Consider the following 14517-nt stretch of genomic DNA (forward strand, 5'->3'; position numbering starts at 1 on the left):
ATTTTATTAAATATTGCAGAGAAATATATTGGAGCAATGATTGTGTAATGTGTAAATTTCAAACATATTCATGGATGGTAGCCAATTTATATCGCATATACAAACTCTATGTGAAACATTCGTGAATTTATATTTTCGCTACTAAATGGAATTCTCCTTTGAACTGTATAGCAATGGCAGATGAATAGGATTGGAGAAAATCGAAGTATAATGATGGGGTATAAGTATAACTGCCTGTTGACAAGCGAGATATCTATTATATAATGAGTTTTGATTCATCTATCAATCCTATTCATCCGCCGTAATTATATCTCGTTTATTTCTGATTGTGACTAGTGATGTGCTGTCTAGAGTATATATATTTCACGAGAAGGTTAGCGGCGCTAGATCCTAAAGGCAATGATATCTGTCGCGGTATCTATCTGTATATCGATTAACTGTATACTAGCGGTAATGTACTACTGTTTGCGTGAGTGTAGTCTCTGTTTTACGAGTCAGTTCGGCCGCCCGTGATTGTACGTAGGAAAAATTGGGGCACAATCAGATATCTCCCTAAGAAGTAATTAAGTTCAAAATAATTTTAATGAATATACAATATTTCCCAATATTGACTCTTTCGTAACTATAAAAACCGATTTATTTTGATCCTATTTTTTTTTTCTATCCTTATTAACGATTGAAGATAATTTTATATGAAGAGGAGAGTTCATAAAAAGAAAAATCTAATGCAATTAATTATTTATTTATTTTAATGATGTTATTTTCTCATTTCATTTTCTCTATTCAAAGTTAATATAGAAGGCGCCGACTCTCATTAATTACAAAATAAATTGCTTATTTTATCAAAACTTATGTATCGGAAAAAGATTTTATTACTATAATCTTTTTATTTTTTTATTAAATATATATAATAATGCATATTCTTAATTTCTTGAAAAAAAAAAAAAGTAAGAGAGAAAGAGAACTGAATGAGTTTTGTCATTTTGCATTTGATTGCGCCTCAATTTTTTTTACCGCTCTGGTATTTAAACGAAACAAAGATATATAATCAACTTGTTGTTGTTTAAAGACGGTTGTTCGACGGCACGTGGATAGCGGAAAATCCACGCCAGTTTTATGTGATCGCCGGCGCGACCTATGTGTACTTACCAAGCTGGAGTTCCATGCAGATGGAATTGATAGACAAGACATTGCCGCACGCAGAGTTTCAATTCTCCGACATGCGAAACGATATTGGATTGTTCAGGGTGACTATTTACGCCGTGTATATAATTCTGTGTCGATAATAAAGAGAGCAAACCTTGTAACAACTGCGTGGCCGTTTCCTGTCATCCGCGACCATTCTTACAGTTGAGGAGACCCCTTTACAGGAACACGTACATCCAATTTGTCGCACTTCCTCCGGCATATCTTACGGATATGTTCAAAATATATACGGAAGACTGTGTCGTAGTGGGATGGGGTCGGCACATACCTGGTTCAAATGTACGTAGATAAGATTTTGCAAAATGCTTTATCCAATATAACAATGTAAAAATTATATTCTTAAAGAAACTATTTGCTTCTTCTCTCTTCTAAAAAGATTCTTTCCGAAAGAGATGGGATGTAAGTTAGTAGAGATTCTTTGTGTGTTTAAAATGGACTTTTTCGACATCTATATTCGTTCTGTATTCAATTTTTGCATTTTTGCTGTATATTTTTGCATTTATCTTGCTGCATTCGCTGCTTATCGCTTTTTTAAAAGAGAAAATTTTTATTTTTGAATTAAAACAATTCTTAAAATAATTTTTTTTTAATATAGAAAAAATGTATAATAATAGATAGAATGTATAATAATAGAAATGACGTATCTTTTTTTTTTTTTTCATTGTCTGAAGCTAGATAGATATTTAACGTCCGAATCACAATATTTAATGGTGCGAATTTATAGAGAATTATATGATCAAAATATAATTTTTTCATCGATTTTTTTGTGATTTCTTATTAGCAAGGGAGCGGTACATATTTGCGACATGTTCGGATTCCATTAATTTCACCAGAAAAGTGTCCTATGCCGAGTGTGCATAAGGAAAAACAATTGTGTGCTGGTCTACCAGAAGGTGGTCGCGATGCTTGCCAGGTTTGATTAAGTTTTATAGATTTGGAATTTTTTCCAAAGGTATTTATATTTTTGCATTTATTTATTCCTTTAACAAAATTAAGAATAGACAATCAAATGTTTTATTTTGTGCTAAAAGTCTTATGAAAAGAATATTAATACTGTCTTACATTATATATATATATTATTTATACTCTTTTTTCTTATTTTCACGTTTCCTGTTTTAATTTCATTGTTCATTTACACTTAACGAATTTTCAGGGTGACAGCGGTGGACCACTGATATGTAACGGAACGCAGATTGGCATTGTCTCTTGGGGTGAAGGGTGTGCCCGTGAAAATTCACCGGGAGTATATTGTCGCGTGGATTTTTATCTACAATGGTTAAACGAGACTATTCTTCTAAATGGAACCTCGGAATATTCGTTTCAATATGCGATAATAATTATTTTGACGCTTTATAGTCACTTATTAATATAATATAATATCATATATGTGTAAGAAACAAATACGAAAGGAAAAGTCTATATCTGTGTTATATAATTATATTGTACCATTGAAGATTTTATGCCAAATAAAAAGAAACTGCTTATTTATTGCTTATACAAATCTAACATTTGGAGGTATAATTTTTAATGTTTCCAGTAAGAATCTCAAAGAATTAGATTTACTCTAAAGATTTTCTATTAGATAACCTCTATAAAGAAACTATAAAAATATTACAACACACGACACTCTTTACCATATTTCAGAAAAGTACGTTTTTAGAATTTATTATTTAATAGAAGAGATTATTGCGATCACAAGCTTCATTATTGTCAATAAGTTCAAAGAAGTACATTTTACTGCTGTTTCTTCTATTTTTGTTAATATGTGTCTTAAGGCAAAAGAGCGATAAGCGAAAAAAGATATTATTAGTATCGCCATGAATGCCATCACTGTGCAATTTCAGTTTTACTATCTTCATTGGTCTCACTATTTCTTCCTTCTGGTCTCTTTCTTTTTTTTCTTTATTTTTTCTCAACCTCTACTTGCTTTTCTGCATTTCCTATATTTTTCTTTTTTATTAACTTTATTTTAATCTATGCTCTTATCTTTTTTTCTCTTTCTTTGTCTCTATCTTCTTTTCCTGCATCCCCTTTTTCTTTTTTAGACTATCTTAATCTATTTGTAAATTCTGTAGCTTACACAGAACATACTTTGGAGAGACGATGTTATATTATTTATTCCAGAAAGTTAACAGAGAGAATCTGTGGAACACACTAAATTTCCGGCAATATATAACAGGTTCTAAATGCATCCTTCTCATCGGTCGTGTTTATCTCCGTCTTTCGCTTGAGAATGAACAGTTACGAGTGAAAGTGATCTGGCTTGGCTGACGCCAGCGTATCTGATTCCTAACAGTCTGTAGCCTACAGCCGAACGAAACGCTGCCGGTATGTTAGTTTATTAGTATCAGCTATGTGTAATCGTTATCTGGATTATTGAAAACGTTGTTGGTGATAACAGCAACAAGAATTTAGAATTATCCTATTATCTTAAATAAATAAAATGACATCATTCTCCTGTTATTATCGTTATCGCAAGTGATATAAAAAAATTAATCTTCTATCAGTAATAGGGAATCCGTTGTTATAGTGTCGTCTGTTGATTACGGTAAATGTTAAATGTCACGTTAAATACGCAGCGGATGAAAGAATCTAAAACGCTAAGTCTGATGTATAAATTGTATCATGATAACACATAGTTTTACATTGATTATGAAATTTTAGCGTTTACCGTATTTAAAGTACGGAAAATATTCTCTAATACGATATACTATATTATTGATTGTCAAGCATATTAAATAGATCGCATTAAAAATTTAGTGCACCATGATGTTCCTTACCTACGTGGCATTTCTACTTCTATTTTTTGGACCTTATAGTACTCACGGTGAGTTAGCATGTGTAAAGTCTACATTTTTATGAGATTAATAAATACGATATTATATTATATTTGTATATAATAATGTGGAATATATATATCATATACTATATATGTATTCGGACACTAAAATTCCCGCCTTTACGTATTAACAAGCGAAAGTAAAAGCCGGCATACCACATAATGGGAACGCGACATTTTCATAAGGTTCGCGAATGTATGGTATATACAGAGTGTCTCGGAATCAACTTCCAGCATATCTTTCATACACGGATTGATCAATTCTGAATCATCTTTTATTTAATTAAAAATTTGTTTGAATATTATTTTTTACGATTTTTTAACATTCATGATAAATAACCTTACGTAATCAATCCTTAAATTAGAATTCTATAAAAATAATATTATATATAATTTCTAAGAATAAATTTGTTAATTTATTTAATTTCAAGTGTAATTAACTAAATTAAAACCATTTCCTTCAAAGCTGTAGCTGTATGAAAGTTGTATTAGAATGTAATTTAAATTTCTCGAGAAATCAGAATTTTGGAGTAATAAATATTTTATCATTTCTCTAAAATAATTTCTCTGTTATCACTTAAATTATATTGTTATAATATATTTTCTATTATGTAGGACTTACAAAACCAAAACATGATAAAGTCGTTGCTTGTTATGTCGCATCTTGGGCAGCCTATAGACCAGGAAATGGTGCATTTTCCTTAGAAAATCTTCGCCCAGAACATTGTACTCATTTAATTTACGCCTTTGCTGGTATAAATACCTCAGATTGGACAATTAGAAGTCTTGATCCTTGGGCAGATATGGAGAAAAATGGTAATTTCAACTTCTCTATGAAATCAAGTTACAGTAATTAAAAATTATTAAAAAAATTAATTGAATAGAATATTAAAGAATAAGTTGTCCAATAAAATTACTAATGTATATGAAATCCAGCATCAAGTTATTTAAAAAAAGGAGAAATGATTAAAACAAGGTAAGAAGAGATGATATATAAATATTAAATTATTCAAAAAAGTTACTAATTAATTATTAATTCTAATTTTTTCTAATTTCAATTTTTCGGATTTTTATTAATTTGATGATTTTTATTAATTTAATTATTCGAGTCATATTATTATGCTGAAATTTCTTAAATATAATTTATGAAAATATTCGATTAAATACAGGAATTGGTAACTACAGAAAGATGACGGCGCTTCGTAAGCCAGATTTGAAAGTATCATTAGGTATCGGCGGATGGAACGAAGGCAGCATAAACTATTCGATAATGGCTTCATCATCGGATAGTAGAAAAACTTTTATCGCCAGCACTGTTGAATTTCTTAGGTGCGTTCGTCGCCATATTCATATCAATTATTTTTTTTATAAAATGTTTCATAACGAATGATTAATATCTCAAGAATGTTATTTATTAGAAATTTTTTTATTTTAATGTAATAATCGATACTGCCACTTTGGAATACGTAATTAAAGTTTAGTTTAATATTACGATTTATATCGATAGTTGAAACTTTACTTTACTTTGTTTTATATTAATCCCTTTTATTTTCTTTTCTTATTATATATTTCCTTGTTTTTATTTTATGGTTCAGTTTTCGCAAATGAAATTTTATTGTAATAGAACGTACAAATTCGACGGGCTGGACCTTGATTGGGAATTTCCTAGTAATCGCGGTGGTGCTAAATATGATAAACAAAATTTTGTTAGCCTTGTAAAGGTAGGGAAGCATTATAATTTATTATTATTTCTATTATTACGTAACAAGATAAACACGTTATTTATCATGCCCGATAGGAACTGCGACATGCCTTTAGAGAATATCGTTTCTCGTTGACGGCAGCTATAACCGCGAATAATGATTATATTGATATGGGATACGATATCCCTGAAATTTCTAAATACCTCGATTACATTCATGTCATGGCATACGATTATCATGGAGCATGGGACAAACAGGTTCTTCCAAATTCACCATTGCGAAGCAAGGATCAATTAAGTGTGGTAAGAAATATGATTTTCGGATGAGAAACAATATGTTTATATATATATACAATCAAAATTCAACATAACGACATAATCATGTAATTATATATTAATTGTATTTTTAATATTTAGGAAGCTACTATTACGCATTTATTGCAACAAGGAGCGCCAGCCGAGAAATTGGTCTTAGGATTGGCGATGTATGGAAGAACCTTCATTCTTACAACTATACCAAAAACATCAAAAATAAACCCGATTGGACTGCCCAGTCTGGATACTGGATTCAAAGGGCCTTACACATCCGAAAATGGTTTTATGGGATTCAATGAGGTACTTAATCATTTTTTCTCATATTTATATCATATCGAATTTTTATAATTTTTATATCTTTCATAATTATTCTGTGTAACTTCTCCTTATATTTGTAACATCAAATTATACGGTAAAAAAATTTCTCACGTGCATGTGTGAGAAGGAGATGTATATTATAAAATATATAAATAAACTATTTATGAATAAATTGTACATATTTTAAACAGATTTGTGAGACATTGGTATTACATCCGCAAGAGTGGACAACTGGATGGGATAATTACAGTAGCACAGCTTACGCGATTAAAGAAGATCAGGTTGTGGTTTACGATGATCGCAAAGCAATTATGATGAAGGTATCTCTTTTTTGTTTTTTTTTAATAAAACATGATTTTCTACTAAAATCTGAATTTTATATTGAATTTCAATTATATGTCCCTAGAAACGAATCTCGAATCTCTAATCAAATTATATTGAGTCTTATAAATTTTGGATACTTTTTAAAACTTTTTTTATATTATAGCTAAGAGAGAAAAATTTTGTTACTCAGAAATATTTGGCAATTTTTTAAAATTATATGTTGTATAAAATAAAAAAAAGGATTGCTTTTAATATTTCATTGCTTTATTATAAAAATATTCCTAAAAATTATTAATTTTTCTCGAATAGATACGTGGTCATCAGTCATCAATCGAGAAAAATTAATAATTTTTAGGAATATTTTTATAATAAAGCAATGAAATATTAAAAGCAATCCTTTTTTTTATTTTATACAACATATAATTTTAAAAAATTGCCAAATATTTCTGAGTAACCAAATTTTTTATAAAAAAGGTTGAATTATATTGTAATTATTATTAATTGATAGTGTGTGTGTATCAATTAATAATAATTACAATATAATTCAATCTTTTTTCACGCAAGTTCTTAAATCTTGAACGCTCAAAAATCTAAAAGTTAATAAATATTATCAGGTGGAATACGTAAAAAGACAGAAACTGGCAGGTGTAATGGTATGGAGCATTGACACGGACGACTTCCAAGGGAAATGTTCATCACTGCACGGTGACATGACTTTGCTCGATGGACACGATTACCCATTAATGAAATCTATTAATACAATTTTGGCAAACACGATACCACCCGAAAAGAAACAAAGCTTCCCCTATGAGGAAGCAAAAGAGCCAAACTCATCGTCTGTACAATTATCCTCGAACATTGCGTTTGTGCTATCAATCACGATGATTTATTTCTCTCTTTACGCAAATCTATCTTAATCATCAAAGAATATAATTCAAAAAAATAATAATTGATAGTAATTATAATAACTAACAAAAAATATTAAAGCGTGCTAACATTCGCGTTTATATTAGATCTTTTGTTTATTGATACTTTTTGTTATGTCATAAGAATGTAATTTTAGTTTGCGATATAACATATTATCTGTGTTGTGTCTATGTGTGTGTGTATGTGTATGTATATATATATATATATATGTCATACGAATGAAAAGAAATTATACTTGCCTTTTGATGTAAAATATATTGATATACTTGAAATAATGTATACATGAAATATAATGTTAACAGAAGAACATAAGCAAAATTATATTATAACGATTTTAATAAACTGTCTATTTTAATGATTCTAATTTTAATCTGAAAGTTTTGAAGGAGAAAATTTTGATTTAAGTGAAACTTTGTATGTTGTAATTACAGTGTTAATAGGATTTTGTCGATGCGCCGCAAATCATCGCAAAATCAGAAAATAACAATCTTTATCTATCGCAATTCAAATATTACAAGTATGTGAAATCTCGATACAGCTAATTATAGAAAGATATCAATGTAACATACCTAGCGACGATCACTTTCCATGCACTTCGAGAAAAAAACAATTTAAAGTAGAGAGAGAAAACATTTTTCAACCTCAACTAATTCCGGATATTTCTTTAAAGGCAAATTATCGATATTGAAATTATATAGCGTATAATAGAGAAACTTCTGGCACTTTAGGACGTATTCGCGATAATTTCTCACGGTATTTTAGATAACAAAAACCGCGAGAAATGCAGAGTGACTCCGAATATTCTGCCATCGCGGCGCGCGGATTTTTTATTGACTGAAGCAAATCGCGGTTCGCGATTTGCGATTTCTCGAAATACGATTCTCGAAGTATCGAAATTATCGATGTAATATGACGCATACGCAGTCTGCAGCAACAAAAATGGCGTTTACTAATAAGGATGTTGCACCTCTGTGGCACAATGGACCATCGCCTGGTGCATTTTATCATTTTCCAGGCAACCAATATGGTACCGGTGGATTTCAAAAATCACAGTGCGTTTTATCCGATTATAATCCATAAATGTTTTATTTGTTTAAATGCATTTGTATATCATAACCTATCACGGCGTTCACGAAACTCGCATGTCATCTTGTCTCGTATAGGAAAGAAATCAATGAAATTAAATAATCGAGATTTCATCGAACTCAATATACTTGTAAAACGCAATATAATAAAATAAATAACAGTAAATTTTCTAATTTACATTTAATTTTTTGGCAGATCTCCTATAACAACCGGCACGTCCGTTATTGGCATAAAATTTAAAGACGGAGTCATCATAGCGGCCGACGTCTTAGGATCTTATGGTTCACTTGCCCGTTATAGAAATCTCGAACGTGTTATGAAAGTTAACAATAACATCATTCTTGGTGCATCTGGAGATTATGCAGATTTTCAGTGTGTTAAGAGCTATGTGGAAAGAAAAATGTGAGTTTCTTTTAATCGATATAAGAGTAAAAACAGGTTTTTTGATATATGTATGTTCAAATTAAGAATAAATTAAAGAACATATTATATGATATAAAAATACATTAGAATTTTTTGACTCTTAAAGAATAGCACAGTGTCTCTTTATATTAATGCTTTTGTTTCAGCCTAGAGGAAAAATGTTTGGATGATGGATTTAGTTTGAAACCGAAAGCGCTATATTGTTGGCTAACACGTGTATTGTACAATAGACGATCAAATTTTGATCCGTTTTGGAATAATTTTGTGATTGCTGGTTTGGACGATGGAAAACCGTAAGTACTATATTTTCTTATCTTTTCAGATATATTTGAATTATTACAAATCGTGCTGTTTTGCTTCTCCAGATTTTTGGGAACGGTCGACAAGCTTGGGACAGCTTACAGCGATCCAGTGATTGCGACTGGATATGGTGCTTATATGGCGACGCCTATACTAAGAAAAGCTTATGAAGAAAATAGCACAATGAACAAAGAGGAAGCTATTGAACTATTATACAAAGTAATGCAAGTTCTCTTTTACAGAGATGCAAGATCTTTCCCGAAGGTAAAGTATAGAAATTTGTATATGTGTAATCGATGATATTTGATTGTCATTAATGAACCAATTCATTTTTTATAGTATCATCTTGGTATTGTCACTAAGGAAGAAGGTGTTGAAATACAAGGACCGATAACTTTAGACAGCTATTGGGGACCTGCAATCTTGTAAAACTAATCTTTAATTTCTTTATAAATTATAATAAACCTTATAAGGTAAAAGTATCCTCTTAATTGTTTTTTTCACTGATATGCGAATATATAACTCCCGTTACATATACATATAAATCAGAAATAAGAAAAAATTATAATAAAAACCATATTAATAATTATGATAATAAATACAATTATTTTTGTGTATAGAAAAATATATAGTAGGATAATACTAATAAGTTATTTTAAACATAAATCAATTGATTTATGTAAAAAATATATATAAACAAATAATACATTTAATATATATTATTTACATACACAGAGATTAAAGTGTTAGTACTTCATATCCATCATCTGTTATCAAAACTGTATGTTCGATTTGAGCTGTTCTAGAATTATCAACAGTGCAAGCTGTCCATCCATCTTCCAAAATCTCGAATTGTGTCATTCCTTGACTCAAAACTGGCTCAATAGTAAATGTCATTCCTGGTTTCATTTTTCCAGAATAATTATTTGCTGTAAAACGAAATAAGTAGATGTTATATTTCAATATATGTCTCTACAATATGTAGCATTAATAGCATTAATGAATTTAATTAAAATTAATATATAAAAAAAAGAGTAAAATTGAATAAGATAATTTTGATTAATCGTATGTTAATAGATATAATTAATAGATATTAATGTTAGTAATGATGAAATTTTTCTTATACCGAAATGAAATATGTCTGGAGCACCGTGAAAATAAGTCCCAATACCATGGCCAACAAATGCAGGTATCACATTAAAATTATGTTTATTCGCTATATCTTCTATCACGTTACCTAGAAATGAAAAGATTTTACAGAGGGTTGAAAATTAATGTGATAGTATCATATAAATAATAACGGGAACTTAAAAATAAAAATTCTTAATCATATATATGTTCATGAAATTATTACCAATATTGCAGAAATGTTGATTAGGCTTGCATATTTCAATGGCTGATTTTAAGCACAATTCCGTGATTGTTATCAATCGTTTGCCTTCTGAATCGACTTCACCTACTTGAAACATGGCCGAGCAGTCGCCATGGTAGCCATTAAGATATACCTACTTAAACAAAAATTTAAATAAACTTTTTTTTAAATTACCTTTAGCATTTTTAGATTATTAAAAAAATATTGTATAAATCATTTTGGCATAACTGATAAAACTACTCACTGTTACATCAACATTGAGTATGTCACCATCTTGTAAAGGTCTATTGTCTGGAATACCATGGCAAGCAACATTGTTGACACTTGTACATATAGACTTAGGAAAACCATGATAATTGAGTGGACTGGGATAAGCTCCATTACCAATGATCATATCATGTACTTGTTTGTCAAGAAAATCAGTCGTAATACCTGGCTGGTATACATCAATTTCATTTTACATTTATGTTTATTGAAATATGTAATATATATATGGATGTATATATGAAAGTTATTAATAATTTTTGGAAATGTTTCAGAAAATCAAAATATTGAAAAATATCTGTGTATGCAAGCTTTGCTGTTATACTTTTAAAATATTGCTCCCAAGATATATATTAATTTATGATATATATATGTAACAATAATTATGTATATATTAGCTCACAATCTGATAAATGAAAAATAATGAATTTGACAAAAACAAAAATTTACAAAAAGATAACATTTTCATTTTGAATCATAAAACTTACATCCAAAGATTGTGCATATATTTTTCAAATATATTATATTTCTTTTCATCTAGTTAAATTCTTCTTTGATTAATTTGAAGTTTATATGATTTTTTTGTGGTAATATGAATCTATGGACTATGACTTATATGTAATATATTTATTTAAGAAATAATTCACCTCAATCAATGCATCAACTTGATGCAGGATGTGACTGGCAAGTTTACAACTATGCCTCATACATTCTACTTGAGATTCATCTTTTATTTCAGGCGTTATTGGCCCATTTTCAGGAATTTTTGACTCGCTGTAGGATGGCTGGGGTATATATGCAGGTACAACTACCTTTTTAGAAACCAACCATGGTCGGACTATAGCATATTTACCAAACACACAATTTTTATTATAGATATGAACAGATCTGGATATTTGTACATCTCCAGCCTGAAACATACAAATATTTCCTTGCAATTAAATAATGCTGCTATTATATTACTTAAAAGTAGAACAAGAAAACAATAGCACTTCTCAAATTCAAAGTATATATCTAAATCATTCTAACATTATCATGATAAAACATTATATAGTGATTATATGTGTGTAGGTTACATTATACTAACCATATACATAATTTCAAAATAAAGATATCTAGATCATTTCGCTAATGATGAGAATAATTAAAATAATGAAGTGACATACAAACTGTAAAAGAAAACGTACCTTTGATAGAGTCTTGAGAAAGTTCAAAAGATAGATTTTAAAAGATTGTGCCATTTGAATGACGCTACCAGACAGGCGCTTCTTCTACGATATATATCTCGTTAATCGTATATGTATCTCGTTTAATTATCTATACGATATATAATCTCGTGTTTACAATAATATCAGAGAGAAGCAAAATTATTCAATCTCTTTATTTGCTGTGCTCTCTTACATTTTCTGTATTCAAAATTTTTAAGTGACATTTGTCTATAAATCTATATATTCAGGATTGGAAAGAACAAAAACAGTGTAGTGTTGCATTCGAAAATCCTACTCGTAGGGTAGAGTATCATTGATTTGACTAATCAGGGCAAAGAAATTTTTTCTCCTTTTGTCTTGATTGGTCAATTAAATATTATTTTACTCTATGGGTAAGATTTCCGAACGTATCTTAAGAAAGAGAGTTTAGGTTTAGAGTCCTTCCCTCAAAACAAATAACCTAAATACAGATTGCGTATGTCATATGATGAAATATAAACATGAAAAAGAAAAACTTATAATCTCCAAACTAAAATAATAAAAAACAGTTTTGTATATTCACAAGTATAAAGATATTTTGGAAAAAACTAATACAATGCAATCGTCGAGAGTTATGGAATCCTTTCTTAATGCATCAAAAATTGCTTTGGTAAAAATTTGATATTGATTATTATACATACATTTTCAGATGATTTTAATGTACTGTCTGCTCATCTCTGTACTGTCGTTTTATCTGGCTTGCTTGTGTTTTGTTTCAGTCACAATTATCGTTATATCATACAATTCGGATCGTTCTGGGAAATCAAACATGCGATTTGGATTCTGCTATATGTGCTCTCGTCCAAGGTTTGTTAGAATATGTTGATGCCAAAAAGCATGGACAATGCAATTTTGCCGTAATACCAGTCATGAATATCCCAGAAAAGGAATTTCGCATTAAGACCGAAGTAGTTTATAGCCTAAAATCTCATAATATTCCTTTAAATTTAATAACATTTAGGTGAGTCTTTGGATTTTAAAAAACATTGTGATATCTCTTTGTGTTACTTGAGTATGCTCTTGACAGAGATCAAATCAATTTGCGAAATGTACAGAATGATGTTGACAAGAAACTGGAGCTGATTTTAGTGGACCATCATACTCTTGCGAATGAAGATGTTGCGTTGAAATCTTCAGTTATAGCAATTATTGATCATCGACCATTGGATTTAGCCTGGTCATGGCCCAATGTTTTGTTAAACATAGAAACTGTTGGAAGCTGTGCCACTCTCGTTGCACGTAATGTTCTACAAAAGAATGTTGATATCTTGGATGCACAAATTGCGAGTCTTTTACGAGGTAAGCATTATATTTTACAAAATTGCTATTAATAATTATAATATTATAATATATTTTCAGGCCCAATATTAATTGACACCTACAATATGTCAATTGAAGCTGGTCGGACAACTGCTATTGATATTGATGTATTAAACACGCTTGAGCAACTTGGTAGACTTACATCCACTAGAACTGAAACATTTAACAAAATTATGAATGCAAAAACAAATATTAGTGAATTAAGTCTTGAAGAACTCATGATTAAGGATCTGAAAATAACCAATGGCGTGCCTTTCGTAGGGTTCTCTCTTTTAGTAGAGGTATGTTATTTAGGATTTTTATTATTAGTTAAAAAAAATTATAACAATTTTATAAATATGTTTTATAACCAATTTTAGAACTTTCTTATGCGAGAAAACGCAAAAGAAACAATTGAAAAATTTAGTAATGATAGAAATTGCGATGTCATTATTCTCATAGGTCAAAATGTGAGCAATGAACATGTATGTAGAGATATTGCAATCTTTTCGACATTGTCTAATCAATTAGCAAATGAAGTGAGTGTTATTTAATGCAATGTCCTATGAAATATTATTTCAGCATATACATATATTCTTTGATGATAGATTTGATTGCGTTTATTTATAGATAATCCAAGCATTGATTTCTTCTACTCAACCATACTTAAATCTAGAGTTGGTCAAAGAAATTCAAGATGAGAAATATAAGCTCTGTTTGTATAGACAAGGAAATGTAAAGATAACACGCAAACAGCTACTACCAATTGTACAGAAAGCAGTGTTATTACACAGAAGCGAGAAAATATAAATAAACGATAGAATTCTGAAAAATATTACACGATTGTGCTAATAAAAAATACTTGAATACTTTTGAATGATCTTCTTTAAGGTAC

General features: G+C 29.6%; 5 protein-coding genes across 8 annotated transcripts; 4 read left to right on the plus strand and 1 right to left on the minus strand.

Annotated features, from left to right (window-relative positions):
• Positions 1-1157: 1157 nt before the first annotated feature.
• LOC138939046 (trypsin eta) lies at positions 1158-2681 on the plus strand. 2 transcript variants are annotated; one of them, XM_070306515.1, is made up of 4 exons: positions 1158-1247; positions 1351-1485; positions 1988-2119; positions 2360-2681. In XM_070306515.1, the coding sequence occupies exons 1-4, from the start codon at positions 1164-1166 to the stop codon at positions 2576-2578; spliced, it is 570 nt and encodes a 189-aa protein (XP_070162616.1). In that variant the 5' UTR covers positions 1158-1163; the 3' UTR covers positions 2579-2681. The 2 variants fall into 2 exon arrangements, with proteins under 2 accessions (XP_070162616.1, XP_070162617.1); XM_070306516.1 differs by lacking the exon at positions 1158-1247 and adding an exon at positions 1583-1605 and having other exon boundaries at positions 1382-1485.
• An 843-nt stretch (positions 2682-3524) lies between these two features.
• LOC138938714 (probable chitinase 2) lies at positions 3525-7794 on the plus strand. Its single transcript, XM_070305905.1, has 9 exons — positions 3525-3534; positions 3967-4033; positions 4661-4861; positions 5215-5374; positions 5670-5766; positions 5844-6050; positions 6165-6362; positions 6572-6700; positions 7319-7794. The coding sequence occupies exons 2-9, from the start codon at positions 3973-3975 to the stop codon at positions 7619-7621; spliced, it is 1356 nt and encodes a 451-aa protein (XP_070162006.1). The 5' UTR covers positions 3525-3534; positions 3967-3972; the 3' UTR covers positions 7622-7794.
• A 770-nt stretch (positions 7795-8564) lies between these two features.
• Positions 8565-9922, plus strand: Prosbeta7 (proteasome subunit beta type-4). Its single transcript, XM_070305989.1, has 5 exons — positions 8565-8683; positions 8913-9119; positions 9287-9433; positions 9506-9704; positions 9780-9922. Exons 1-5 carry the CDS (start codon positions 8571-8573, stop codon positions 9867-9869), a joined length of 756 nt encoding a protein of 251 aa, XP_070162090.1. The 5' UTR covers positions 8565-8570; the 3' UTR covers positions 9870-9922.
• Positions 9923-10178: 256 nt separating this feature from the next.
• Positions 10179-12844, minus strand: LOC138938757 (methionine aminopeptidase 1D, mitochondrial). Its single transcript, XM_070305988.1, has 6 exons — positions 12264-12844; positions 11724-11987; positions 11057-11248; positions 10795-10945; positions 10567-10677; positions 10179-10369 (listed from the first exon to the last, which is right to left on the minus strand). The coding sequence occupies exons 1-6, from the start codon at positions 12315-12317 to the stop codon at positions 10179-10181; spliced, it is 963 nt and encodes a 320-aa protein (XP_070162089.1). The 5' UTR covers positions 12318-12844.
• LOC138938756 (exopolyphosphatase PRUNE1-like) lies at positions 12425-14507 on the plus strand. 3 transcript variants are annotated; one of them, XM_070305986.1, is made up of 7 exons: positions 12425-12759; positions 12850-12933; positions 13043-13284; positions 13351-13622; positions 13683-13924; positions 14003-14161; positions 14253-14507. In XM_070305986.1, the coding sequence occupies exons 2-7, from the start codon at positions 12880-12882 to the stop codon at positions 14430-14432; spliced, it is 1149 nt and encodes a 382-aa protein (XP_070162087.1). In that variant the 5' UTR covers positions 12425-12759; positions 12850-12879; the 3' UTR covers positions 14433-14507. The 3 variants fall into 3 exon arrangements, with proteins under 3 accessions (XP_070162087.1, XP_070162085.1, XP_070162088.1); XM_070305984.1 differs by having other exon boundaries at positions 12425-12933; XM_070305987.1 differs by having other exon boundaries at positions 12430-12933; positions 14231-14308.
• The last annotated feature ends 10 nt before the right edge of the window (positions 14508-14517 follow it).

The sequence above is a fragment of the Polyergus mexicanus genome, unplaced genomic scaffold, assembly GCF_030449975.1.
Source record: "Polyergus mexicanus isolate NDT 795.1 unplaced genomic scaffold, iyPolMexi1.0 SCAF_13, whole genome shotgun sequence".
In the NCBI taxonomy this organism is placed as follows: Eukaryota; Metazoa; Arthropoda; class Insecta; order Hymenoptera; family Formicidae; genus Polyergus; species Polyergus mexicanus.

Coding starts and splice junctions, on each gene's coding strand:
- Prosbeta7 (XM_070305989.1), top strand. CDS start 8,571: ATGGCGTTTACTAATAAGGATGTTGCACCTCTGTGGCACAATGGACCA. Junction 9,120..9,286: donor AGCTATGTGGAAAGAAAAAT/GTGAGTTTCTTT, acceptor CTTTTGTTTCAG/CCTAGAGGAAAAATGTTTGG. Junction 9,705..9,779: donor ATGCAAGATCTTTCCCGAAG/GTAAAGTATAGA, acceptor CATTTTTTATAG/TATCATCTTGGTATTGTCAC.
- LOC138938714 (XM_070305905.1), top strand. CDS start 3,973: ATGATGTTCCTTACCTACGTGGCATTTCTACTTCTATTTTTTGGACCT. Junction 4,862..5,214: donor GGCAGATATGGAGAAAAATG/GTAATTTCAACT, acceptor GATTAAATACAG/GAATTGGTAACTACAGAAAG. Junction 5,767..5,843: donor ATTTTGTTAGCCTTGTAAAG/GTAGGGAAGCAT, acceptor CATGCCCGATAG/GAACTGCGACATGCCTTTAG.
- LOC138938756 (XM_070305984.1), top strand. CDS start 12,880: ATGCAATCGTCGAGAGTTATGGAATCCTTTCTTAATGCATCAAAAATT. Junction 12,934..13,042: donor ATGCATCAAAAATTGCTTTG/GTAAAAATTTGA, acceptor GTTTTGTTTCAG/TCACAATTATCGTTATATCA. Junction 14,162..14,252: donor CTAATCAATTAGCAAATGAA/GTGAGTGTTATT, acceptor GTTTATTTATAG/ATAATCCAAGCATTGATTTC.
- LOC138939046 (XM_070306515.1), top strand. CDS start 1,164: ATGCAGATGGAATTGATAGACAAGACATTGCCGCACGCAGAGTTTCAA. Junction 1,248..1,350: donor ACGATATTGGATTGTTCAGG/GTGACTATTTAC, acceptor CCATTCTTACAG/TTGAGGAGACCCCTTTACAG. Junction 1,486..1,987: donor GGCACATACCTGGTTCAAAT/GTACGTAGATAA, acceptor ATTTCTTATTAG/CAAGGGAGCGGTACATATTT.
- LOC138938757 (XM_070305988.1), bottom strand. CDS start 12,317: ATGGCACAATCTTTTAAAATCTATCTTTTGAACTTTCTCAAGACTCTA. Junction 11,988..12,263: donor TTCTCAAGACTCTATCAAAG/GTACGTTTTCTT, acceptor TGTATGTTTCAG/GCTGGAGATGTACAAATATC. Junction 11,249..11,723: donor AAGTTGATGCATTGATTGAG/GTGAATTATTTC, acceptor GATGTATACCAG/CCAGGTATTACGACTGATTT.